The sequence below is a fragment of the Cladophialophora carrionii genome (assembly GCF_000365165.1).
Source record: "Cladophialophora carrionii CBS 160.54 unplaced genomic scaffold supercont1.1, whole genome shotgun sequence".
In the NCBI taxonomy this organism is placed as follows: Eukaryota; Fungi; Ascomycota; class Eurotiomycetes; order Chaetothyriales; family Herpotrichiellaceae; genus Cladophialophora; species Cladophialophora carrionii.
In genome coordinates, this window is record NW_008481816.1 from 1,743,078 (window position 1) to 1,762,523 (window position 19,446).

Here is a 19,446-nt window from a genome sequence, read left to right on the forward strand (position 1 = left end):
TGTGTCGCGTGCGTTCGCAGGGGTAGTGGCGGTCTGATACGTCGATACTCTTGTGTGGAAGATGCGAGGAAGGGGACTGCGAGATAGCTGTTTGTGCTGAGTGTTCCTATGGACGTGGTTTGCTCGTTGTCGTGTGTCACTCAAGGCTTCCTGTCGTCGAGAAGATTCCTGCCCGCGCCTGACAGTCACGCAAGTGGGCCTGATTGGACGGCAGTTGCCCCGCATCAGACCCGGAAGTACTTAGTGTGCCAAGACTCGGTGGCCGTTTTGGGATGTTTGATGGACAACTTTTTCTGAGCGAACTTTTCGACCATTCGAGACGCCTCCGTTCCACGCTTGGCTAACCCCACGAGATATGTCGTCAAAGAAGCGGAAGAGAGACACTGGCTCTGAGCCAGCAAAAGCCACCATCATACCGAGCGAGAAACCGGCCACCGACTTGTCCAAGAAGCGGAAAAGAGAAGTCGACGTCGAGCTTGTCAAAGTCTACAATGATCTTGCCGACGAGCAGGAAAATGTCCGCCTTGCGGCCGCCCACACGTTGTTGTCCAAAATCTATAAACCCGGAATCACCAGCGACGAGCAGACCGAGACCATCTTGTCCCGACTCTTTCGCGGCCTTTGCAGTAGCCGAAAATCAGCTCGCCTGGGCTTCTCCATTGCTCTCACCGAGCTCCTCTCCCAACTCGCGTCTACTCGAGATACCTTGCAAAACATCTCCGTATCGGCCATAATCGACATCTTCGAATCTCAAAGCGCACCGGAGAAAGGCACTTCCGGTCAAGATGAGCGCGATCATTACTTCGGGCGAGTCTTTGGTGCGGAGGCTATCTTGAAGTCGGATCTTCTCTTTCAGAAAGGAGATGAAAGCCATTTCAATCACCTTCTTGAGCTGCTCTGCAGCCTAGCTCACAAGAAGCCATGGCTTCGGCAAGAATTTGGCTGGGTACTCTATGACTGCATCGCCCACGAACGCAACAAGTTGCCGGAGAAATTAGCAGTGGATACGCTTGAGAAGCTGATCGCCAATAAGCTCATACGAACGCCCGAAGGAGTGGCTATATGGATTGCGGTAACAAGGCGGTTTCCGGCGGCGAAACTGCCCATATCGGCATGGAAGAGTGGTGACCCTTTGGCAAGAAAAGACGTCAACGCCCTTGCTGATATTCTCAAGGATGCGCGGGCTCAGCAGGGCCCGCAAAGCTCAGAGTTGAGCGCTCAAGGCTCAGCCAGATGGTCCGCTAACCTCCACTTTGCCTGGGATGTGGTGCTTGCAGAAGTCTTCAAAAATGCACCAGGCAAAGGTGAGAAAGGAATCAACGGCAAGATGCCGACTCTCCAAGGTAAAAAGCTCACTTTCGACGTGTTCTGGAAGACTGTCGTCGATGAGAGCCTTTTCGCAGAGTCAAGCAGCACGGAACGTAGAGCCTGGGGTTTCGGCCTGTGGAAGAAGGTGTTTGAAACATCTCCTCGGGAGTTTTTGCTCTACACATTCACACCACAAGCGACCCGGCGCCTGGCTGATGCACTCAAAGGCTCAGAGAGGCTTCTTAAAAAGTCCGCAGAGAGAGTGACTCAAAGCATTCAACTTCGACTAGCAGAACCTGCGCCCTGGCCCGAAGCTGGGACTGTCGCCGCTTCTTACATGCAGGCTCTGCTGCAAAGTGTTTCGTACGGCGACTTTGACCAAATCACCAAGTCTAAAACTCTGCACAACTTGATTGACGTCCTAAGCCCGTCGGTGCTTTGCCATGCCAAGTTAGCCCTTGGCCAGCTGGTGACGGAACTTTCTCGACAAGAAGACGGCAAAGCGACGCTGTCTCTACAGAAAACGATGGTAGCAATACAGTGGAAGATGGTTTCGGCCAGGCTTCGTCGATGGGAACAAGCCCAGTGGACAAGTGCGGGCGATCTTGAAGAAGATGACTGGAGGCTGGTTACCGGGGTATTCGAGTCATGGCTCAGAGAAGTCTGCGTCGCACCAACCGCAAATAAATCCACCAAGACGCTCGAAATTCGACCAATTCTCCAACCACAGGCTCGCCAGTTTGCGAAAGAACGTCTTGATCTTGGCTTCGAGCAAGCACTTAAGCTTGGATCGCTCGGCTTCCAGGTCTTGGACAGAGTCCTTTCCCATATCCACTATCTGGAGACCCTGGGGACCGTCATGGCCGCCTCCTTCGCGGATGATGTCCGGGAAATAGTGCAGACCGCTTGGCGAAAGTTGTCTGCCACTGCGCGACAAAGTAGAGAGACCTCAGAAATTGAGCAGACTACCTCGATTTCACGGCCAGGCCAAGCTCAGATGCCGCCACTGTCGTTCTCTGAGGCCATGCGACTCCTATATTGCCTTCTGCTCTTTCAAATCTATAGCGGCGAGACAGAGACCGTGCAACTCTTACAGGAGGTGCTTGACTACCATGGTCAATGGGATACGAGAAAGTTCAATGATCAGTTGCCTAATGACAAGGGAGAACTGGCCGACGCGATCGTGGAAATCCTCCTCAGTTTCGCGTCTAGACCGTCCAAGTTGCTAAGGCGCATTACACTCCAGAGCTTCGAAGCTTTCGCGTCTAGCCTGACCGGCAATGGCCTCGAAGCTTTGTGTCGGGTCCTCGAAACAAAGGAGAATTTGTTGGGTCAGCAGGAGATGTTCCAAGCCGAAGACGTCGACGGAATTGGCAGCGAAGCATCCGACACGGACTCCAATATGGACGGACTCGATTCTGACGTGGAAATTGAGTCCGGCCCAGCATCCGACGGTTCTGACGGGGACACGGACAATGTGTCAGGCTCGGGAGAAGAATCCGGTGGCGAAGAGGAGGATGAGGAACTTGCAAAGTTCGATGCTGCGCTCGCTTCGGCCCTAGGGACACGTAGCCTCAACGAGGACGACCTAGCAGCTCCATCCGACACCTCTGACGCTTCGTCCGACGAAGACATGGACGATGATCAGATGATGGAGCTGGACATGAAGCTCGCCGAGGTATTCCGCGCCCGCAACGAGCAACATTCGAAGAACAAGAAGAAGGATGCAAGAGATGCCAAAGAAAACATTGTGAATTTCAAGAACCGAGTCCTGGACCTCATCGAGTCCTACTTCAAGCATCAGCAGCAAAACCCCTTGACCATCGACTTGCTCCTGCCGTTACTGAAACTTGCGAGAACGACCCATACCAAACAACTTGCAGATCGCTCCTGCAATATAATTCAGCAATTCTGCTCACGGTGCAAAGGACCTAATGCTCCCGAGCTTCAGTCTGGGTCTCAAACACAACATGGAATTGACGTCCTTAGGTCGCTTCACGAGGAAGCAGGCCTTGAATCCTCGAACGCGCATTCAAATGTGGCCAGTTTGTCCAGCATACTCATTGTGAAGGCGCTGGTCAAAGCGGATCAAGCGAATATCAGAACCGTTGTCGACGTTTATGCTTCGACGAGGATGAATCAACTGACAATGGAGAAGTGTCGGATACTGCCTGGGTTCTTCACAGATTGGAACAACTGGTGCCAGACTGCTAGAGAAAAGCTGGCAAGTTGACGACTGCAACGAGCCGACGTGGCAACAAGCCGGAGACGCAGACCGGGCACGGGACGGCGGCATCTGCAAAGTGGTTCCGAAACCCTAGACTGGCCACGTGTTTGAGTAAGCAAATATGACCTGGTTCCTCGTGTGGGACACGGATCTAGATACAGAGTAGAATATCGACGAGCTTGACCTGTAGGGAACTGATGATCAACTGCAAGGCTGCACGGAGCTTGGCGCTGTGAGGCACTTAACGACACCAGACGCGGGAGTATCAAGGCTTAGCGCCGTAGCCGGTCAACCGATGCATGCCACCACCGTGAAAAGACCCTCACTTAATTACCCTCAGTACGGGATACAACTTCTGCAAACTCCGCATTGAGCAGTAGCGTGGAATCGGCTCTGAAACGAACAACTTCGTGAAAGTGTCATCCACGTGATTGGTCAGAGCCGCTGGGAGATGACCAAGGTCCCGTAGCCGCTAGTCCTAATGAAGCCCGGTGGACCCTCGGTTGCTTACTACTCAGCGCCAAGACCACATTCATCCTTTTTCCTTTCTTGTCACCGTATTCATGATGCCGCCCACGTCTCCTTACCACGGTCGTCAAGCAGATCGAAAGCCAGTCAAGCAAAGCGATGCCCGTTCATTAGATACTCAAACCCTTTGGGCCCCCAGAAGGCTGGAGCGCCGGTTGCGGGCTCGGGGGTTGGGTTCTTCAAACACGTTGCACGGCCACAAAGCGACTTAAACCTGGCCAAATTCTTACAGCCTTGCCTGATGCCTCCGGATCGGGCATCTCGTGGACGCTTAGGCGAAAGCTTACTGATATGCATGCGTCCCCCACGAGTACCGGCTGAGAAAGAGACTCTTTCGCTTGACATGGACGGGGGTCTCGGCTGCGACGAGTTCCATTATCCGACGGCCCTTCATCAAAGGCCCTTTTCCTGCTGTGCGCCCTAGGCTCGTCTCTGACCATCACGCCTCGAACTTCACCATAAAACGCGTTCATTGTTTCGTCTGGTGTTTCCTGTTCAGCGCCCTCTCTTTCGAGTTGAGTAACTGCCGCAGGAAACAGAACATTTCAAGCCACAAGATCCCCTGTTTTCAATGGTCTGGTAACAGTTTCGTTGGTCTGAACCGAGTCCGAGGAAGGATATTGATCGACAGATAACATGGCGGACTCTCAGAAACCGTCTGTACTGAAGAGGCTCAACGAGAAGCTGGGGTTGAAGCTAAACCTTCCCGTGCTACTGCTGATGTTCAAGTATGTTGTTCAATGCCAGAGTTCCAACCGCGCACGGCAAAGTCTTCTCCGCCAACATGGCAGCCCGCCCTCAGGCCCAGTCAGACTTTCGCAATGCATCTAACAGGTCATCGTTAGGGGAGCCGTTGCGCCGACTATTGGACTTGCGATGTACGTTTGACCTGAAGAACTGTTGATTGACGAGAGCTCACTAGGTCAGATATCAAGCCAAGACTGTGTCGGATCGCTACTCAACCATCGGCTATCTCATTCCTATCATGTCACTTTTCGTCGTCCCTATCCTACCACGGGCCAGATTCTTGCAGAACTTCCTTGTTACTTGTGTAAGTCCGTTGTCGAAGCCCACCCAGACGATCCGTGACTCAGAGTGTCATAGTTTCTGACATGTCTTGCGGCGGCAATATCCCTCCTCTACATGTGGACTGCCATCAAAGCCCGTCAGAACACTACCCACATTTCCGCAGAACCACGAAGCAACGGACCGGTGCCACATGCACAGATTGTTCCATACAATGCGGCCGCCAGTGCCTGCCTGGCGGTGTGGTTCTTCTTCTGGCTCTGGGCATACAATACGTTGGTCTCTCGTCGAGGGCATCAGGCGGAATGCAATTGCACGTGCTGACGATATGGGCAGTTTCCGCGCCTTTCGACCACAGTACTTCCTGCCTTTGATCGTTTTCGGTATCTACATCAACATCACATCTCTCTATGGAGCCATCTTTCCAGAGATGGAACAAGCTTACTCCCTCAGTGTGTATGGGCTCCATCAACCAGTCACCGCGCTGACCGTCTGATCGTAGCACGACATCTCCTTGACACATTCTTTGTCGGCTTCGGTCTGGCTTTTGCTGTCCACTTCGTCATTTTACCCATCACTTCAATGGACCTAGTCACATTGACTCTAAACGAATACCTCCACGTTCTCAAGGGTGTCATTGATGCGAAAGGAGCGTTGCTCACCTCCCTACCTTCTCGTGACTGGAACAACGTGAGCAAAACAAGCAGCGTCGAGAGTGACAGTGACGCCGGAGAGCCCACTGGGCGCCTGACGCCCTGGCCTGAAGCCGACAAGTGGAAAGCGCTCACAACACTAGCGACCGAATGTCAGATCAAAATCCAGTCGGAGATGCGGTACGTCAAGCGTGAAGTTACCTTCAGCAAATTGTCTGGGAAGGACTACTCTTGCATTTCGAAGTTGCTGAGAAACATCCTCATCCCCATTTCTGGACTGGGTACGGCCATCCAAGTGAACGACCGAGTTGAAACGCAAGGCGGATGGACATCTGTCAGCACTCACAAAGATGGGTCCGGCTCCGAGCTGTCGGATCGATCGCTGAATGACGTCGAAAAAGAACGATGGAGTGGGCTATTCGGCCGGATCGATCCGGCTTTCAAGCTCCTGTGGCAAGCAATGATCGAAGGGCTCGACTATGCGTTCTACACTTTGCGGATCACGAAGAAGCCGGCCTTCACCACAAAAGAAGAACTCGAGGCGCGAGGGACCGATTCACCGGAAGGGAAGGGCTTCGCGAAGTATCTTGAACAGACGATCAATCACTTTCTGGTCGAGCGAGAAGGACCTTTGAAGGATTGGTGTCGACTGAACGGCATGGAGGTATCTCAGGTGGCAAACAAGGCTTCCCATCAGCGACATACATCCCAGCTGTACCTGCTGCTCGATGTGAGTGGCGTCACCTCCGTCGTGAATTTGCGCTGACGTCTCAAAGATTGAATACTGCGTTGTTGCCACTGCAACGGGCATCCTCGACCTCGTACGATTCGCCGACTCGAAAGTCGAAGATGGCACAATGAAGAAGAAGCGCCTGATCGTTCCCAGCTGGAAGAACTGGAAAAAGTGGGCATGGGCAATCGTTCTCCGTGAAGACAGCAATCTGGACTATGCTGCGTACGCCTACCGAAGTGGCACGCCAACGGTGTACCTGGGAGATGCATTCGGCGTACATCGAGACCCCGAGCATCTCCCTCCAGTAACGTGGTGGGAGAAGACGACCAACCATTTCCGACTGATACCTCGACTGTTTGGCTCCCCAGAATCCTGGTTCGGCTTCAAAGTCGCCACGGGGACCATGGTGGTCGCGATTTCGGCCTTCCTGCGCAACTCGCAAGAGTTCTACATCAAGCAGCGTATCATCTGGGGAGCCATCATGGTGGCCATTTCCATGACCCAGACGGCCGGGTCGGGCATGTACGGTCAGTTCGTGAGGATTTTCGGCACATTCCTCGCCATGGTCTTTTCTTACATCGACTGGTACATTGTCAACGGCCACACCGCAGGGGTGATTGTGTTTGTGGGTCTCACCATGTTTCTCTACCACTATCTCATGGTGACGAAACCGAACGATCCGGTCATTCCGATGATCGGCATGATCACCGTCGTGTTGATCGTGGCGTACGAGCTGCAGGTCAAGCAGGTTGGCGTCCGGGTCTCGGAATCGAACGGCCAACTCTTCCATCCGGTCTATGAACTGGCGCCGTACCGGCTGGCGTGTGTGCTCGGCGGCGTCGGCGTCGCCTGCTTGTTCACATACTTCCCCAGCGTGACGACCGCAAGAAGCGAAATGCGACGGGACCTAGGAAACGCCCTCCATCTGCTCGGGCAATATTACAGCTCGTCACACAAGGCGGTCTCGTTGCGGCTAAAGGGCCAGGAGGGGGATATTCACGACAAGAAAAGCCCCCTTCGGAGGCTAGAAAAGGCTCGAACCCAGCTGTTCGCAAAGGAACTGATCCTGATTCAAGCGATGCAGAACCATCTGAAGTTCATCAAGTGGGAGCCCACCTTTGGAGGACGATTCCCCAGGGAGCTCTATGAACGCCTGTTGATGCACACCCAGAAGTGAGTACACACGCACCAGTCTTCTTCCCGTGAATTTGCAACCTCCAATGCTGACGACTTTTTGGTGGTAGCATCCTCCGCTTCACGGCCATGATCTCATGGACGACCAAAACGTTCCGAGATCTGCCCACGTCTGCCGACTCCCTGACCGACACATCTTCGCGCGGCGACAACAGCACCTGGCTCAAAGATTTCAAACAACTCATCGCGTCCCTAGAACTCACCTCGCAGAGCGTCACGTCCCTACTTGCCATCCTCTCCGGCGCCATCGGCAGCGGCAAACCGCTCCCACCGTACCTCCGGGCCCCTGAACGGTTCCACATGGGCGAAATGCTCTCGTCGCTCGACTCGGACATGTTGGCCACCAAACACGTCTGCGAACCAGGGTACAGTGCCTTTGCCGTCATGCAGGTCAGCACCACCATGCTGAGCGAGGATCTGGCGGATCTGCTGGCGGACACGAAGAGGCTGGTGGGTGAGGCCGAGTTCAATCTCGATGTCGATGTCGTGGCGGAGGATTATGAGAGGAATGTCGGTGTCGTTCCGACGGAGATTCGGGAGAAGAGAGATTGAAGAGAAAACAACAACAAATGGAGACGGGAGAAGAGAGATTGAAATTAACGACAACTGAAGACGGGAGGTGAAGACGGGCGAAGAGGGATTGAAGAGACAACAACAACAACAAACGGAAACGGGAGAAGAAAGATTGAAAACAACGACGAATAGAGGCAGGAGAAGAGAGATTGAAGAGAAGGACGACCACAAAAAAACGCAGGAAGATGAGGGGAATAAAAGCAAAGGAAAAGAAGGAGAAAGGGAGAAACGTTTCGTGAGTGCCCGTGGATCGGAGCACCAAGTACGGAGCACTCCGTACTCAATCTAACCTCGAGGTCGTCTAAAGGAAGATAACCTTGGCCCAAACCAATACAGAGGCAAATAATATAGTATTGGGAAGGGCACGTCTGAGCCTGGGCTGTTCATATTTGTACGAATTCAGAAATCTACACCCGAACTGTACACGAGACAGATTCCTCGAATGAACAGGAGGCAGAAGTTAATGGAGCAAGGACCCGAGCTGACCGTGCATGGGTGGTGCTTATAAGATTGGTGCTATTGATACGAGGCCAACAACATGTAGCTAATCCAGACTCTACAAGTGCAGTCTGATATACATGTTGATGTAGTGCTATAGCTCAAGCGTGTGCCATGCAGCGTCAGCCATTTCCGCATTCAGTACCGCCTCTACATCCATCTCCTTCACGACACTGTCATCCAGAAATTTCAACCCGTCATTCGCTCTCCCGCCGCATGCCTGTCCCAGAGTCAAGAATGCAAAATGACCTCCCACGACTGGTCGAGCGAAGAAGTTTGGCCCGGGAAAGTCTCCTTTCCCTTCCGTCTGGTGGAGATCCGTGAACGGTCGGTCTGTCACGGTCTCGTTCACCCACTTTGCGACCGATTGCAGAATCTCAGCTCGGACTTTGGGGGCGGCAACGGCCATGGCGAAGAACTCCCAATCGGTCTTGGTGTACAGATGCCTTGAGTCGAGGGGCAGGCCATACTTCTGTCGCACTGTGTAGTACCAATCGCTTTGCATCTGATATATATGTTTGGGCACGAAGCCATCCTTATCCCCAGGAATAGAATCCTTCAGGGGCTTCTGATACTCCAAGCGGCCCGCGATCGACGACTTGCTGGTCGACGAAGAGTTGTCCCCAAGGTGGAAGCACAGCAGGCTGTCCGCGTAGAGGTTGTAGGTGGTAGTCCAAGAACCATACCAGTTGTAGGCAACCTTGGCATGGGTCTTGTCCCGCGAAATGCCGTACTCCTCCCATTTTGCAATGTAGACCTTGGAGATGTTGTTGTACACTTTGACGTCCTCGTGATACTCGGCGATCTCGGCGATGCCAGCCATGGCTTTGATACCTATTATGCCCTTGAGGGCCAGGTTTGTCTGCAGCGCCAGCCAGCCAGCAAAATCGTCGGTCGACAGCTGATTGTGGGGCAACAAGGCGAATTCGACCAGATAGCTTGTCCACTGCTTCCATAGTCGGTAGCTCCTGTGTACCCACTTTCTGGCTTTGTTCAGGCTATCGGACTGACCAGCCCACGCATTGTCGATGTAAAGGATATCATCGTCCTTGCCGACAGACAAGGGGGCAATGTTTTCTGACAGGACCGTGGGGACCGGAACACCCGACATGGGCTGCCAGGCAGCAGAGGCAGACCAGCCCTCGCCATTCTTCAAAGCATTGGCTAGGGCCAGACCCATGATGAGAATGTTTCCACACTCTTCCACCGGCATGTATTCGTCTTGTCCAAGCGGATGGCCGGTGGCGTTGGGGAAATGAAAGCCCAGGTCGTGCATGGCATACTTGTTAGGATATTGCCCGCTCAACATGTGCTCAATGAGCGGTTCAAGGAGGTATCCGAGCCAGCGAGGGTTGGTGTACAGGAAGAATGGGAAGGCTGGGAAGATCACGTCAATGGTCTGGAAGTTTCCATTCGAGGAAATCTCCTTCAGAAACAAGATCGGATCGTCGGGCGTGCCAGAGAAGCTCGTCGCACCGAGCACTTGGCGCGCAGACAGGGCGACGATGTCCACATAGTCCTCAGCGCCAGACTTGTAAGCGTCGACAGCCAGTTGTGCCGAGTAGTTAGCTGCTAACGTCCGTGCGTGGTGAAAGTCGAGATAGTGGAAAGTGAGCACTTCTTGGACAGTAGGGAAGTAAGACTCCCACAGAGGGCGCATGTAGGTCAAGCCTCGAGCCGCCGCAAACTGGACCACTGGGTCCTGAATATGCGCGAGGGTAAATGTGACACTCTGCTGGTGGTGTGAGGCACGGGTGCTGTTCAGGGGAAATGCCTTCACAAAGGCAAACACCGGTTCCTCGTCCATGATGGAGCGGAAATCCTGGTCGACTCGGTCTCCAAGCGTCCCGGTCCGGGCAAAGTGCTGCCTCAATCGCGCCGAAACACCAGCCTCATGGCGCACGTCCGAAGGCGCCGAGAAGTATAGGGTACCCCATTCAGCACGATCTTGGAACTCGGTAAAGAGCTGCTCCACTGCCCTCTTCACTTTCCACGTCTTGAAGCCGTGGGATGTGTCCTCCAAGGCCGTATGGTCGAGTCCCCAGACAATTTTACTGCCCCGATTACCACTCACCCATTGACCGTTCACGTCGGTGTAAATGTCGAGGGGCACATTGCCTGACACGTAGACCGTGACATAACTCGCCGGGATCGACTGTCTGACCGTCGAAGTGGGGGTTATGGGCGACAAAAACGAGATGGTAATATCGATGTGGCTGGATTCCGAGTAGAACGCAGGGAGCGGGAGAGAATAGGACAGGTTGGTCGTCGAGGCATCATACGTAGCGCCGTGATAGATCGGGTAGGCAATGGTGTAGCTGCCCTTGAGGTCAGAGCCACTTCTAGGGGTCAAGGAGGAGCAGGACCATACTTCTGATCCTTCTTGGGCAGAGAATCTTGAGGCCTTCCCAGCAACGGATACGCCGTCCGTTGATCCGGCACACTGGCGAGGATGGAGAAGCCGATCTCCTGGCCTGTCCAGAACATGGGCCATTTCTCCCACGGCGGGTCTCTCGCGTTGCCCAGCCATGTGCTCAGGTACGGGTTGCGCACAATCAACGGCAGCACGGGAGGAGTCAAGCGCGACGACTCGACCAAGGAGGGGACGGCAGCGAGAAGTGCCCATGCGGAAACCAGCCGCATGATGGGCCACAGCAGACGAAGAACGGCGTGGCTGCTCCAAAACACACAAGGTAACAATAGAGAGCTTGAAGCCAGCGAAGAATGGAGGAGCTGCCCGAACAAAGAATGCGAAGGGAAGCAAGCTGCTGATGCTGATGGTCAGCCGATCAAACTGGCTGCAACACCATCCACACCATCGCCGCTTCTCCAATCACGCAATGACGGCATCGAGGGTGCGTGACCAGCAGCGACCACAGATCCTCGGCAGCCCCATGTTACGCTATGCCTGTTCCTGTCGCGTACCTAGGCCGTCTGTGGCTGTCCTTGCCAGCTCTTCGCTTGGACGGTCAGCCCAACACGAGATAAGGTACTGGACGCATCGCAGCTGGTGTCCTTTGCGTCGCGTGTCTCAAGGTACACGGGCTCGAATGTACCAACTCGCCAGAATGGTATCGAGGAGCCCCCAGTAATGGACGGCCTGCGAGTGTTACTGTAACGTGGCATAATTCCCTCCATGCATCTATGTGCAGGTGACAAGTGGCAGTATTCTATCAAGACTAATGCACCTCGGCCAGCTTACACTGAAATCACCTGTCCGTCAACATAGATGCGACGATAAAAAGTGCCATTTCGTCCACAGATATCCCCATCCGCCACCTCCGGTAGCATGTCGAGTAACAGCGGCGGAGAGGAATTTCCGAGATGGATTGGTCGGACGTCCGCTCACTCTCACTCTCACTCGTCTGCTTCGCTATCATGATGCCCCCTGGCCTCAAGGTAGTCTCGTCGTTCATCGGAGCGTCTCATTGTCCGGGTCGCCACACTACCCATCGTCGACTGTACTGTCGTCCTTCTGTCGACCTCTTCGGACCAGAAAGCCCAGCTTCCGCCTAGAGACTGGCCTATTTAGAAAGCTCTGAGTTGGCCGTTACTGTTGCTGGTGCAGTCGCCACGCAGGGTGTCGACAGCGACGGAGCGGTTGAAGCCACTGTAGGTCCTCGTCCCGAAGCTCCTCTCTCGTACAACACTGGCATGTGAGCAGGCGTTTTCCAGAGGCGCAGAAGGGTGGCGGCTTAGGGTTTCGGATTGGTAGAACACATCACGAAATCCAATGACTTAATTTCAGCCATATAGCTCGCGTGAGTTCATGTCCTGCAGGACGTCGAAAAGGAGCTGTGTATTCACCCGACAGCCGGGTTCGGAAGGCCGTGGTAGAGCGAATCCCGCGGCAAGTCGGGCTCTGATCTCCTCCATCTCTGTCGGCGTAGGGTGATATTGATCAATCATCTTTTTGGCTACAGAGCATTGGATAGTATTTCCGTCGTCCACCAGCGGTGGTCCTTCGGACGGCATGAGAAAGGTATCGCAACAAAAGGGGATTTCCATGGACTCCTTGTCATCCGGCCGCAGGGTCCAGCCCTCCAGGGTGGGCGAGATATCAGCGGTCAGGGACAGATCCATCGCGTCGGTGGTCGGAGCAGCCATGAACGGCACCGCCTGCTGGTTGCCAAACGCGCCGGGAGCATCCATGGGCAAGGCGGGAGCCGATGCGCAAAGCTGCGAGGAAGTCAAGGTCGGAGGGCAGCACTGGCCGGGACTCGATGCCTGTGTCATTGCATTCGTGGTGTCTGGTTGTTCGCCTGGGAACGCTGGCTGGAATTTGGGTCTAATGTGACGGTGCGCAGCCGCCTGTGCTGCTGCCTCACTGTGGCGGCCAAATCCATCGACCAGATCAGGATTGATGCCGGCGGCCTTTAAAATATCTCGCAAACGGGCATTTTCGACCTGGAGATGGGCGAATGCAGAGCGCTGCAGCTCGGCCTCGCGACAGTTGATATGGCACTCTTTCACCCTTCTCTCGAGATCAGCGAGGTACTCCTGCCGACGGGCTCGACTGCGTCGTTGGTTGTCACGAATGCGTTCCTGCTTCGATTTGGGCGCGGTGGACGCGGAACTTGCACTGCCGTCGGACGCCATGCCTGACGGGAATCGACATGTCGCTGACAGCGGGGCTACTTATACGCACACAGCATGACAGAAGCAGTGATGTGAAAGTTTCCCGCGGGCACAGCCTGAAAACTGAGGTCACGGTGATATGTCAATCCGGCGCTGAGTAAAAGCTAAAAAGCCATTGGCGGGGCATCTACGGCCACACGGGGTACCGTCAATAGGACCGGGGGGCCATTGGTGACGCGTCAGAAGCAATGCCAGTTCTGGGTATCCCTCATTACCCCGTAGAAGGATGGACGAGGGTGGAATCGCGAGCATCCAAAAGGTATCACACGGAGAGCTCGAGCGGAGCAGACGAGACTGAACATGATGGGTGCGCGAAGCTAAACAGCCAGATCAACTATTGATGGTTGGGGCAACCTCCGGAGAGCCAAAGGCCACTGAAAGCGCTTCGATGCGCCGCGGAAGTCGTGGCTGTAACTTAAGCTGGCCGAGGGTGTACAGGCCTTGAATGAATGCGGCAGGTGATGTGAGCTGTGCGACAAGAAAGGTCGATGATTCCCGCAATTGAGTTTGGAGCCCAGGCGGTTGACTGCATGGTCAAGACGGACTCAGCTCCCGCACGAACATCACAAAGTATATCAGGATAGAGTTGACACTATCTTGTGGGGAGGACTGCCGTCAAGGGCAGATCACCGAGGTCGCAGTAGCAGTAGCAGTCGCAGTCAGCGGCACGAATGCGAGGTACAGGACTGAAGAGTACTCGCAGCCGGTACTGTAAACTTCTTCGTGGCTTCTGCCGCGACGGTCCCTGCAGATCTTCAAGGTGGCCATGGCGCTTCGCCACCACCGCCATGAGACTCGAGCGTACAGAGTATAGTTTGGGACAGGTCGTGCGAGACGAGTACCAGCGAGTGTGCGAACCACCCGTTGAGATGGAGTCCGTACACTCTGCTCAATCTTCGCAGGCGGAAAACCCGCAGACGTTGCTTTCGTCTCGCTCCAAACCACTCCCACGATCCGCCCCTCCTCCTCAAACGGCAGTCTTTCCCAAGACGCAATGACCCCTCTTCTCCAGAGGAAGCCACAGAGTGTTCGGCTTTCTCGTCGATGGACCTTTATTTGTCAAGAGACGGTGGACAAACCTTGGGAGCGATCCGCCTGGACAACTAGTCGTGGGAGGCGCCACCCAATCACGCTCGACGCTCGCCGACTGTGCATGATAATAGCCTTTCGCACAAGGCTCAAGAGTGCAGGACAACGCTGCCGTCTTGCCAGTGTCCTGAGAATGGATCCGAGCAGGTTGACATCCGCCCCTCCAGCTCGGTGTGTCTCTTGTACCGACTCTCAGGCCTGAGCACGATTTCATCCACACAAACGACCTTGACGCACTGCGAGAGCTCCAGCACGACATGCGCCCTCTGGAGGCCACGAAGTCAAAACCTGAGCTTCATTCGCGGATACACTTACCAATAACAGCCTCATGGGGCGCGCGCAGTCGGAAGATCGCGCCAGACTCTCACGTGTCGGCGAACCTGCTCTCAACCTTCCTCTCCGCCACACGCTGAGCTGTCTGGCTTGTCCGAGAGAATATCAAGGCGTGCAGGTCGATTTAGGTTCCGCACAGTCGGAGGGCTCCGATGACTGCTGATTGCCGGCTCGTTTACCGCATAGCTCAAGAAATCAAGTCGATGGTCGGATCGCACCTGTCGTGCTCTAAAAACAGGATAACCGGGCTGGCACGGACGAAGTCTTGCCAAGAAAGGTGAATGGCAGGTGTCGATGAAGAAAGAGAGAGGTCGATTCTCAAAGGTTGCAAAAACTTTTCCCCTTGAACCATCATCCACATTATCCTGCGGTGTTGGATCGAAGGTAAGTGAAACCTTTTCTGTCCGGTTTGGGCAGCAGGTTTTTCCCGCAAACGATTCTACAAGTGTCGTGACAACCCCATCCCTCAAAGTGCCCATTAACTGTGAAACCCTGGCCAAGAAGCGGATGACTTTGTCCGGGATTGTCGAGACAAATTTGCCGTTCGAAATACATATGCCTAAAAGGGGAGCAATTTACTTGATTGGAGTGAATGTGAAGAGGGTGAGGCAGGAAGACCGCGATGCTGGTGGCGAGGCTCGGGATGGTGAAGACATCACACACGCGGCCACGTTGGCGGGACAGGAAAGCCCGGACATGAACACGGGACGCAGGCATCAGACCCTCGGCCACGGTTCTGCCGCTCTACGGGTGTCGTAGAACTCTCAATCGCAGTGATCCTGCCATCTGGTGCCATTACGCATCGGAAGTGTCCCGAATCTTGGAACCCCTGGAACCCTTAGCCCGACATGAAGTGTGGTTGTCCTTTTAAGGCGTGCCGCAGTATCGCGCTTGAGGATGTCATTACATAGCCCGCCGTTCTGGAGTAAGGCCTGGCATTAGCTCAGTCATGGCAAAGGCGAAAACGTGCGAGTCCAATGTCCCATCGTGTCCCGATCTCTCCGGCAATTTTACAAATCCAGTACGACGGTTATTCCGACGGCGCCGGGAGGCCTACAACTTGGACTGCCCACCGCTCACACGCTTCAACTCCAAGGGATCCCTCGCTTGCAGTCCATACTGCTTCAGCAACTCCCGGGACTTTGCCTTCTGCGCCTCAATCTTCTTCAAGAGAGCCGCGCCGCGCTTGTTCTCGTTCCGTCCCAATTGCAGCATGTGCACCTCATCAGGACCGTCCACGATCCTCATGGTCCGTCCGTTTGCCCACATGAACGCCAAAGGAGTCTCCTGCGAGACACCGGCGCCACCGTAAGCCTGAATCGCGCGGTCGAGCACGTCCAGGAGCATGTTGGGCACCTGGACCTTGACCTCGGCGATCTCCTTCAGCGCATCCTTGGCGTTGGACTGGTCGATTTTAATGGCCGCGTTGAGCACCGCCAGGCGGGCAGAGTCGATTTCAATGCGTGAGCGGGCGACGCGTTCGAGCATGATGCCATGTTCGGAAAGGTTCTTGCCGAAGGGGCGTCTTTGGGGATCGTTCATGCGGGCAAGGAAATATTCCAGTGCTTTCTCGGCCTGGCGGGGGGTGGCGGCCCGATTAGTATGTTTCCAGCAGCGGCAGCAGCAGCAGCAGGAGAACTGCTATGAATGGCACTTACAGCACCAACAGATCTCATCGCGTGGTGGATACGACCGGGCCCCAGACGGCCTTGGACAACCTCGAACCCACGGCCCTCGCCAAGGATCATGTTGCTCTTGTGCACCCGGACGTTGTTGAAGCGGATGTGGCCGTGGCCGTGAGGCGCGTCGTCAAACCCAATGACGGAGAGCATGCGCTCGATCGTAATGCCCGGGGTGTCTGCCGGCACGAGAATGACCGATTGTTGACGGTAGACGTTCTTGTTGCCAGGGTCCGATTTGCCCATGACGATGTAGATCTTGCAGCGGCGGTCACCGGCACCGCTGGACCACCATTTCTTCACACTGCTGTCAGAGAACACTGATTCCGGCGTAGACCGTGATGCAGAGAGAGAGAGAGAAACACATACCTGGCCGTTAAGCACGTAGTAGTCCCCGTCCTTCTTCATGTTCAACTCGATATTCGTCGCGTCGCTACTCGCCACTTGTGGCTCCGTCATCAAGAAGGCCGACCTGATCTCGCCGTTCAACAGCGGGACCAGCCACTGCTTCTTCTGCTCCTCGGTGCCGTACTTTGCAAAAACCTCCATGTTGCCCGTGTCCGGGGCGGCGCAGTTACAGGCCTCACTCGCGGTCACAGATTTGCCCAGATACTCGGCCATAAGTCCGTACTCGAGGTTCGAAAACCCGGCGCCTTCCTTGAAGTGGTTCTTGGGAAGGAACATGTTCCAGAGGCCCAGCTTGCGGGCCTTGGTCTTGAGATCTTCGATGACCCGCGGGTGCGAGTCGAAGCGGGAGACGGTGTCATGGCCCTTTTCGTTGATCTGCTGAGCGAAGACGGCGTCGGCGGGGACGCAGTCTTCTTCGACGAAGCGTTCGACCTATGCATTGAGACGGTTGGTTCATATTTTGATACTCTCGTGGATTGTCCGTGTTCTCTCCGCTTTTTGAAAGAAAGACTAAACAATGGATTTCATGGATTTGAGAGCTTGGGGACAGCGGGTTTCTAGAGAATTTCTTGTTCCTTCCCAGGTCTTGTGATTCCACGGTCCAGGGTCCTCTCTTCCGTTTCTCGTCATATGACACATGGGAGCGAAAACAGAGCATCAATGAGACAGGGATACTACTTACCAGGTCCAAGGTCTTCTTCGCCCGCTCGCTGACGAAGGGCCTGGCGATAACCGGGATCTTCTCGGAGGCGGAAATGTGCCCGGTGGCGCTGTTGAGGAGGTAAGGGACCGACATTGTTGTGTGATTGATTTGTTGTGAGCTGGAGAATTCCTGGAGAAGTTGACCGGCCAAGATATAGAAGATGGATAGGTACTCCGTACACAGTCCGCAGTGATTAAATGAGGTCTGTGTCTGGATTTAGTGATCAGATCAAACGGCCGACCTTACTGTACCAGACAGCTTGGAGCCGGTTGCGACGGTTACTCTTCGCATATTCCGATAACCGAGGCTACCGTCTCCGAATCTGGCCAGTGACTTCCGATTGCTTGGAGACGAGTCGAGCGTGTGGCACTGCTCCAAGTACCCCGGATTATCAGGCGACTCGTCGTATGATCGGGGCGTGGCTCTCAATCCTGATACAGAAACGGTTCAGCTCGGTAGCAGGCCATTTTGGGTTACCAGTGCTCGGTGCTATGCAGCACATTGTAACATGGCCTTGCCGACGCTGAGGGCTGCCACATGCCACGTCTCGCCTCATGTTCTCTGTGCCGCGAGGACGACGCAGAAGACCATCACCTGTATCAAGACCGCAGCACGACACTCCGCGAACCTGGTGGTGTTTCCGGAGTCTGCAATCCCCGGATTCCCGGTGTGGTCCTCGTTACTTCCGCCGACACAGACTCACCATTTCTTTCAGCGCATGGTACAGGAGTCCGTGTATGTCGATGGTGACGAGATCTCTCAGATCCGCCAAGCAGCGCGCAAAGCCCGCGTTACTGTGAGTCTAGGCATATCTGAGAAAGTACGGTATAGCTCTGCAACGCTGTTCAACACGAACTTGATCATCGGAGAGGATGGGGAGATCCTGGTCCATCATCGCAAATTAATGCCTACGTTCTACGAGAAGCTCACGTGGTCGCCTGGAGATGGTCACGGTCTCCGTGTTGCAGAGACCAAGTATGGCAAGATCGGGGCCCTGATCTGTGGCGAGAACACGAATCCCCTGGCGCGGTATTCTCTCATGGCGCAGGGCGAGCAGGTCCATATCTCCAGCTGGCCGGCCATTTGGCCAACACGGCCTCTAGATGATGCTGCTGATGCGGCCTCGACCAAGAAAGAAAGTCGCAATTATGACAATATTGCGGCGAATCGTACCCGAGCGGCCGCGCATTGTTTCGAGGCCAAATGCTTTGGCATCATGAGTGCGGGCCACATCGATGAAGCAGCTATGAGCGAAATTGCTGCAATGACGGACGCGCCCGAAGCGATGCTGAGAAAGCTCGCAAGCTACCCTCGGGCGGCGAGTCAATTCCTGGACCCGACCGGCAGGACTGTCGACGACTGCTTGGCCGTAGATGTCGCTACCGACCAACAACTGGATGGACAGAGTGTCGTGACGGATAAGGAGGCGATCCTCTTTGCGGACTTGGATTTGAACGAGTGCATAGAAGGCAAGCAGTACCATGATGTGGTTGGAGGGTACCAGAGGTTTGATGTATTCACGTTGCAAGTCAATCGGCAGAGACACGAGCCTGTACAATTTCAGGATGCATCTCTTCGTGACCCTGGGAAGGTCAATGAGCAAAGTTCCGGTGGAAAAGAGAGTACGAAGATAGAGTAAATTCCGGTGGAAGCTCAGCTTGGTGGTCACCTATCTAAAGTAACACTCAGTCAAGGCTTGTCCATCCAGCTCGGCTCTCAACGCGTCTTGCTTCGTTCAGCATGGCTGAGAAATAACCATGCTGTTTCTTTGCCACGCATCGGACGTTCTTCAAGAAATGTTCACAGAGGTACTTCGTACTGAGGCCGACTTCGATCCGGGCGATAACAGCCCCGGA

At 54.6% G+C, this 19,446-nt stretch overlaps 6 protein-coding genes across 6 annotated transcripts; 3 read left to right on the forward strand and 3 right to left on the reverse strand.

The window, feature by feature from the left end:
- Positions 1 to 355: 355 nt before the first annotated feature.
- Positions 356 to 3,541, forward strand: G647_00619 (uncharacterized protein; the record flags this gene model as incomplete). The annotated part of the gene is made up of 1 exon (XM_008724022.1): positions 356 to 3,541. One exon carries the CDS (start codon positions 356 to 358, stop codon positions 3,539 to 3,541), a length of 3,186 nt encoding a protein of 1,061 aa, XP_008722244.1.
- A 1,306-nt stretch (positions 3,542 to 4,847) lies between these two features.
- Positions 4,848 to 8,221, forward strand: G647_00620 (uncharacterized protein; the record flags this gene model as incomplete). The annotated part of the gene is made up of 7 exons (XM_008724023.1): positions 4,848 to 4,941; positions 4,999 to 5,114; positions 5,168 to 5,364; positions 5,426 to 5,541; positions 5,592 to 6,472; positions 6,519 to 7,648; positions 7,720 to 8,221. The coding sequence occupies 7 exons, from the start codon at positions 4,848 to 4,850 to the stop codon at positions 8,219 to 8,221; spliced, it is 3,036 nt and encodes a 1,011-aa protein (XP_008722245.1).
- Positions 8,222 to 8,834: 613 nt separating this feature from the next.
- Positions 8,835 to 11,383, reverse strand: G647_00621 (uncharacterized protein; the record flags this gene model as incomplete). The annotated part of the gene is made up of 2 exons (XM_008724024.1): positions 8,835 to 11,058; positions 11,112 to 11,383. 2 exons carry the CDS (start codon positions 11,381 to 11,383, stop codon positions 8,835 to 8,837), a joined length of 2,496 nt encoding a protein of 831 aa, XP_008722246.1.
- A 1,101-nt stretch (positions 11,384 to 12,484) lies between these two features.
- On the reverse strand, positions 12,485 to 13,339 carry G647_00622 (uncharacterized protein; the record flags this gene model as incomplete). Its single annotated transcript, XM_008724025.1, has 1 exon — positions 12,485 to 13,339. The coding sequence occupies one exon, from the start codon at positions 13,337 to 13,339 to the stop codon at positions 12,485 to 12,487; it is 855 nt and encodes a 284-aa protein (XP_008722247.1).
- A 2,514-nt stretch (positions 13,340 to 15,853) lies between these two features.
- On the reverse strand, positions 15,854 to 17,683 carry G647_00623 (uncharacterized protein; the record flags this gene model as incomplete). The annotated part of the gene is made up of 4 exons (XM_008724026.1): positions 15,854 to 16,375; positions 16,459 to 16,776; positions 16,849 to 17,319; positions 17,570 to 17,683. 4 exons carry the CDS (start codon positions 17,681 to 17,683, stop codon positions 15,854 to 15,856), a joined length of 1,425 nt encoding a protein of 474 aa, XP_008722248.1.
- A 415-nt stretch (positions 17,684 to 18,098) lies between these two features.
- On the forward strand, positions 18,099 to 19,229 carry G647_00624 (uncharacterized protein; the record flags this gene model as incomplete). Its single annotated transcript, XM_008724027.1, has 1 exon — positions 18,099 to 19,229. One exon carries the CDS (start codon positions 18,099 to 18,101, stop codon positions 19,227 to 19,229), a length of 1,131 nt encoding a protein of 376 aa, XP_008722249.1.
- Positions 19,230 to 19,446: the final 217 nt, after the last annotated feature.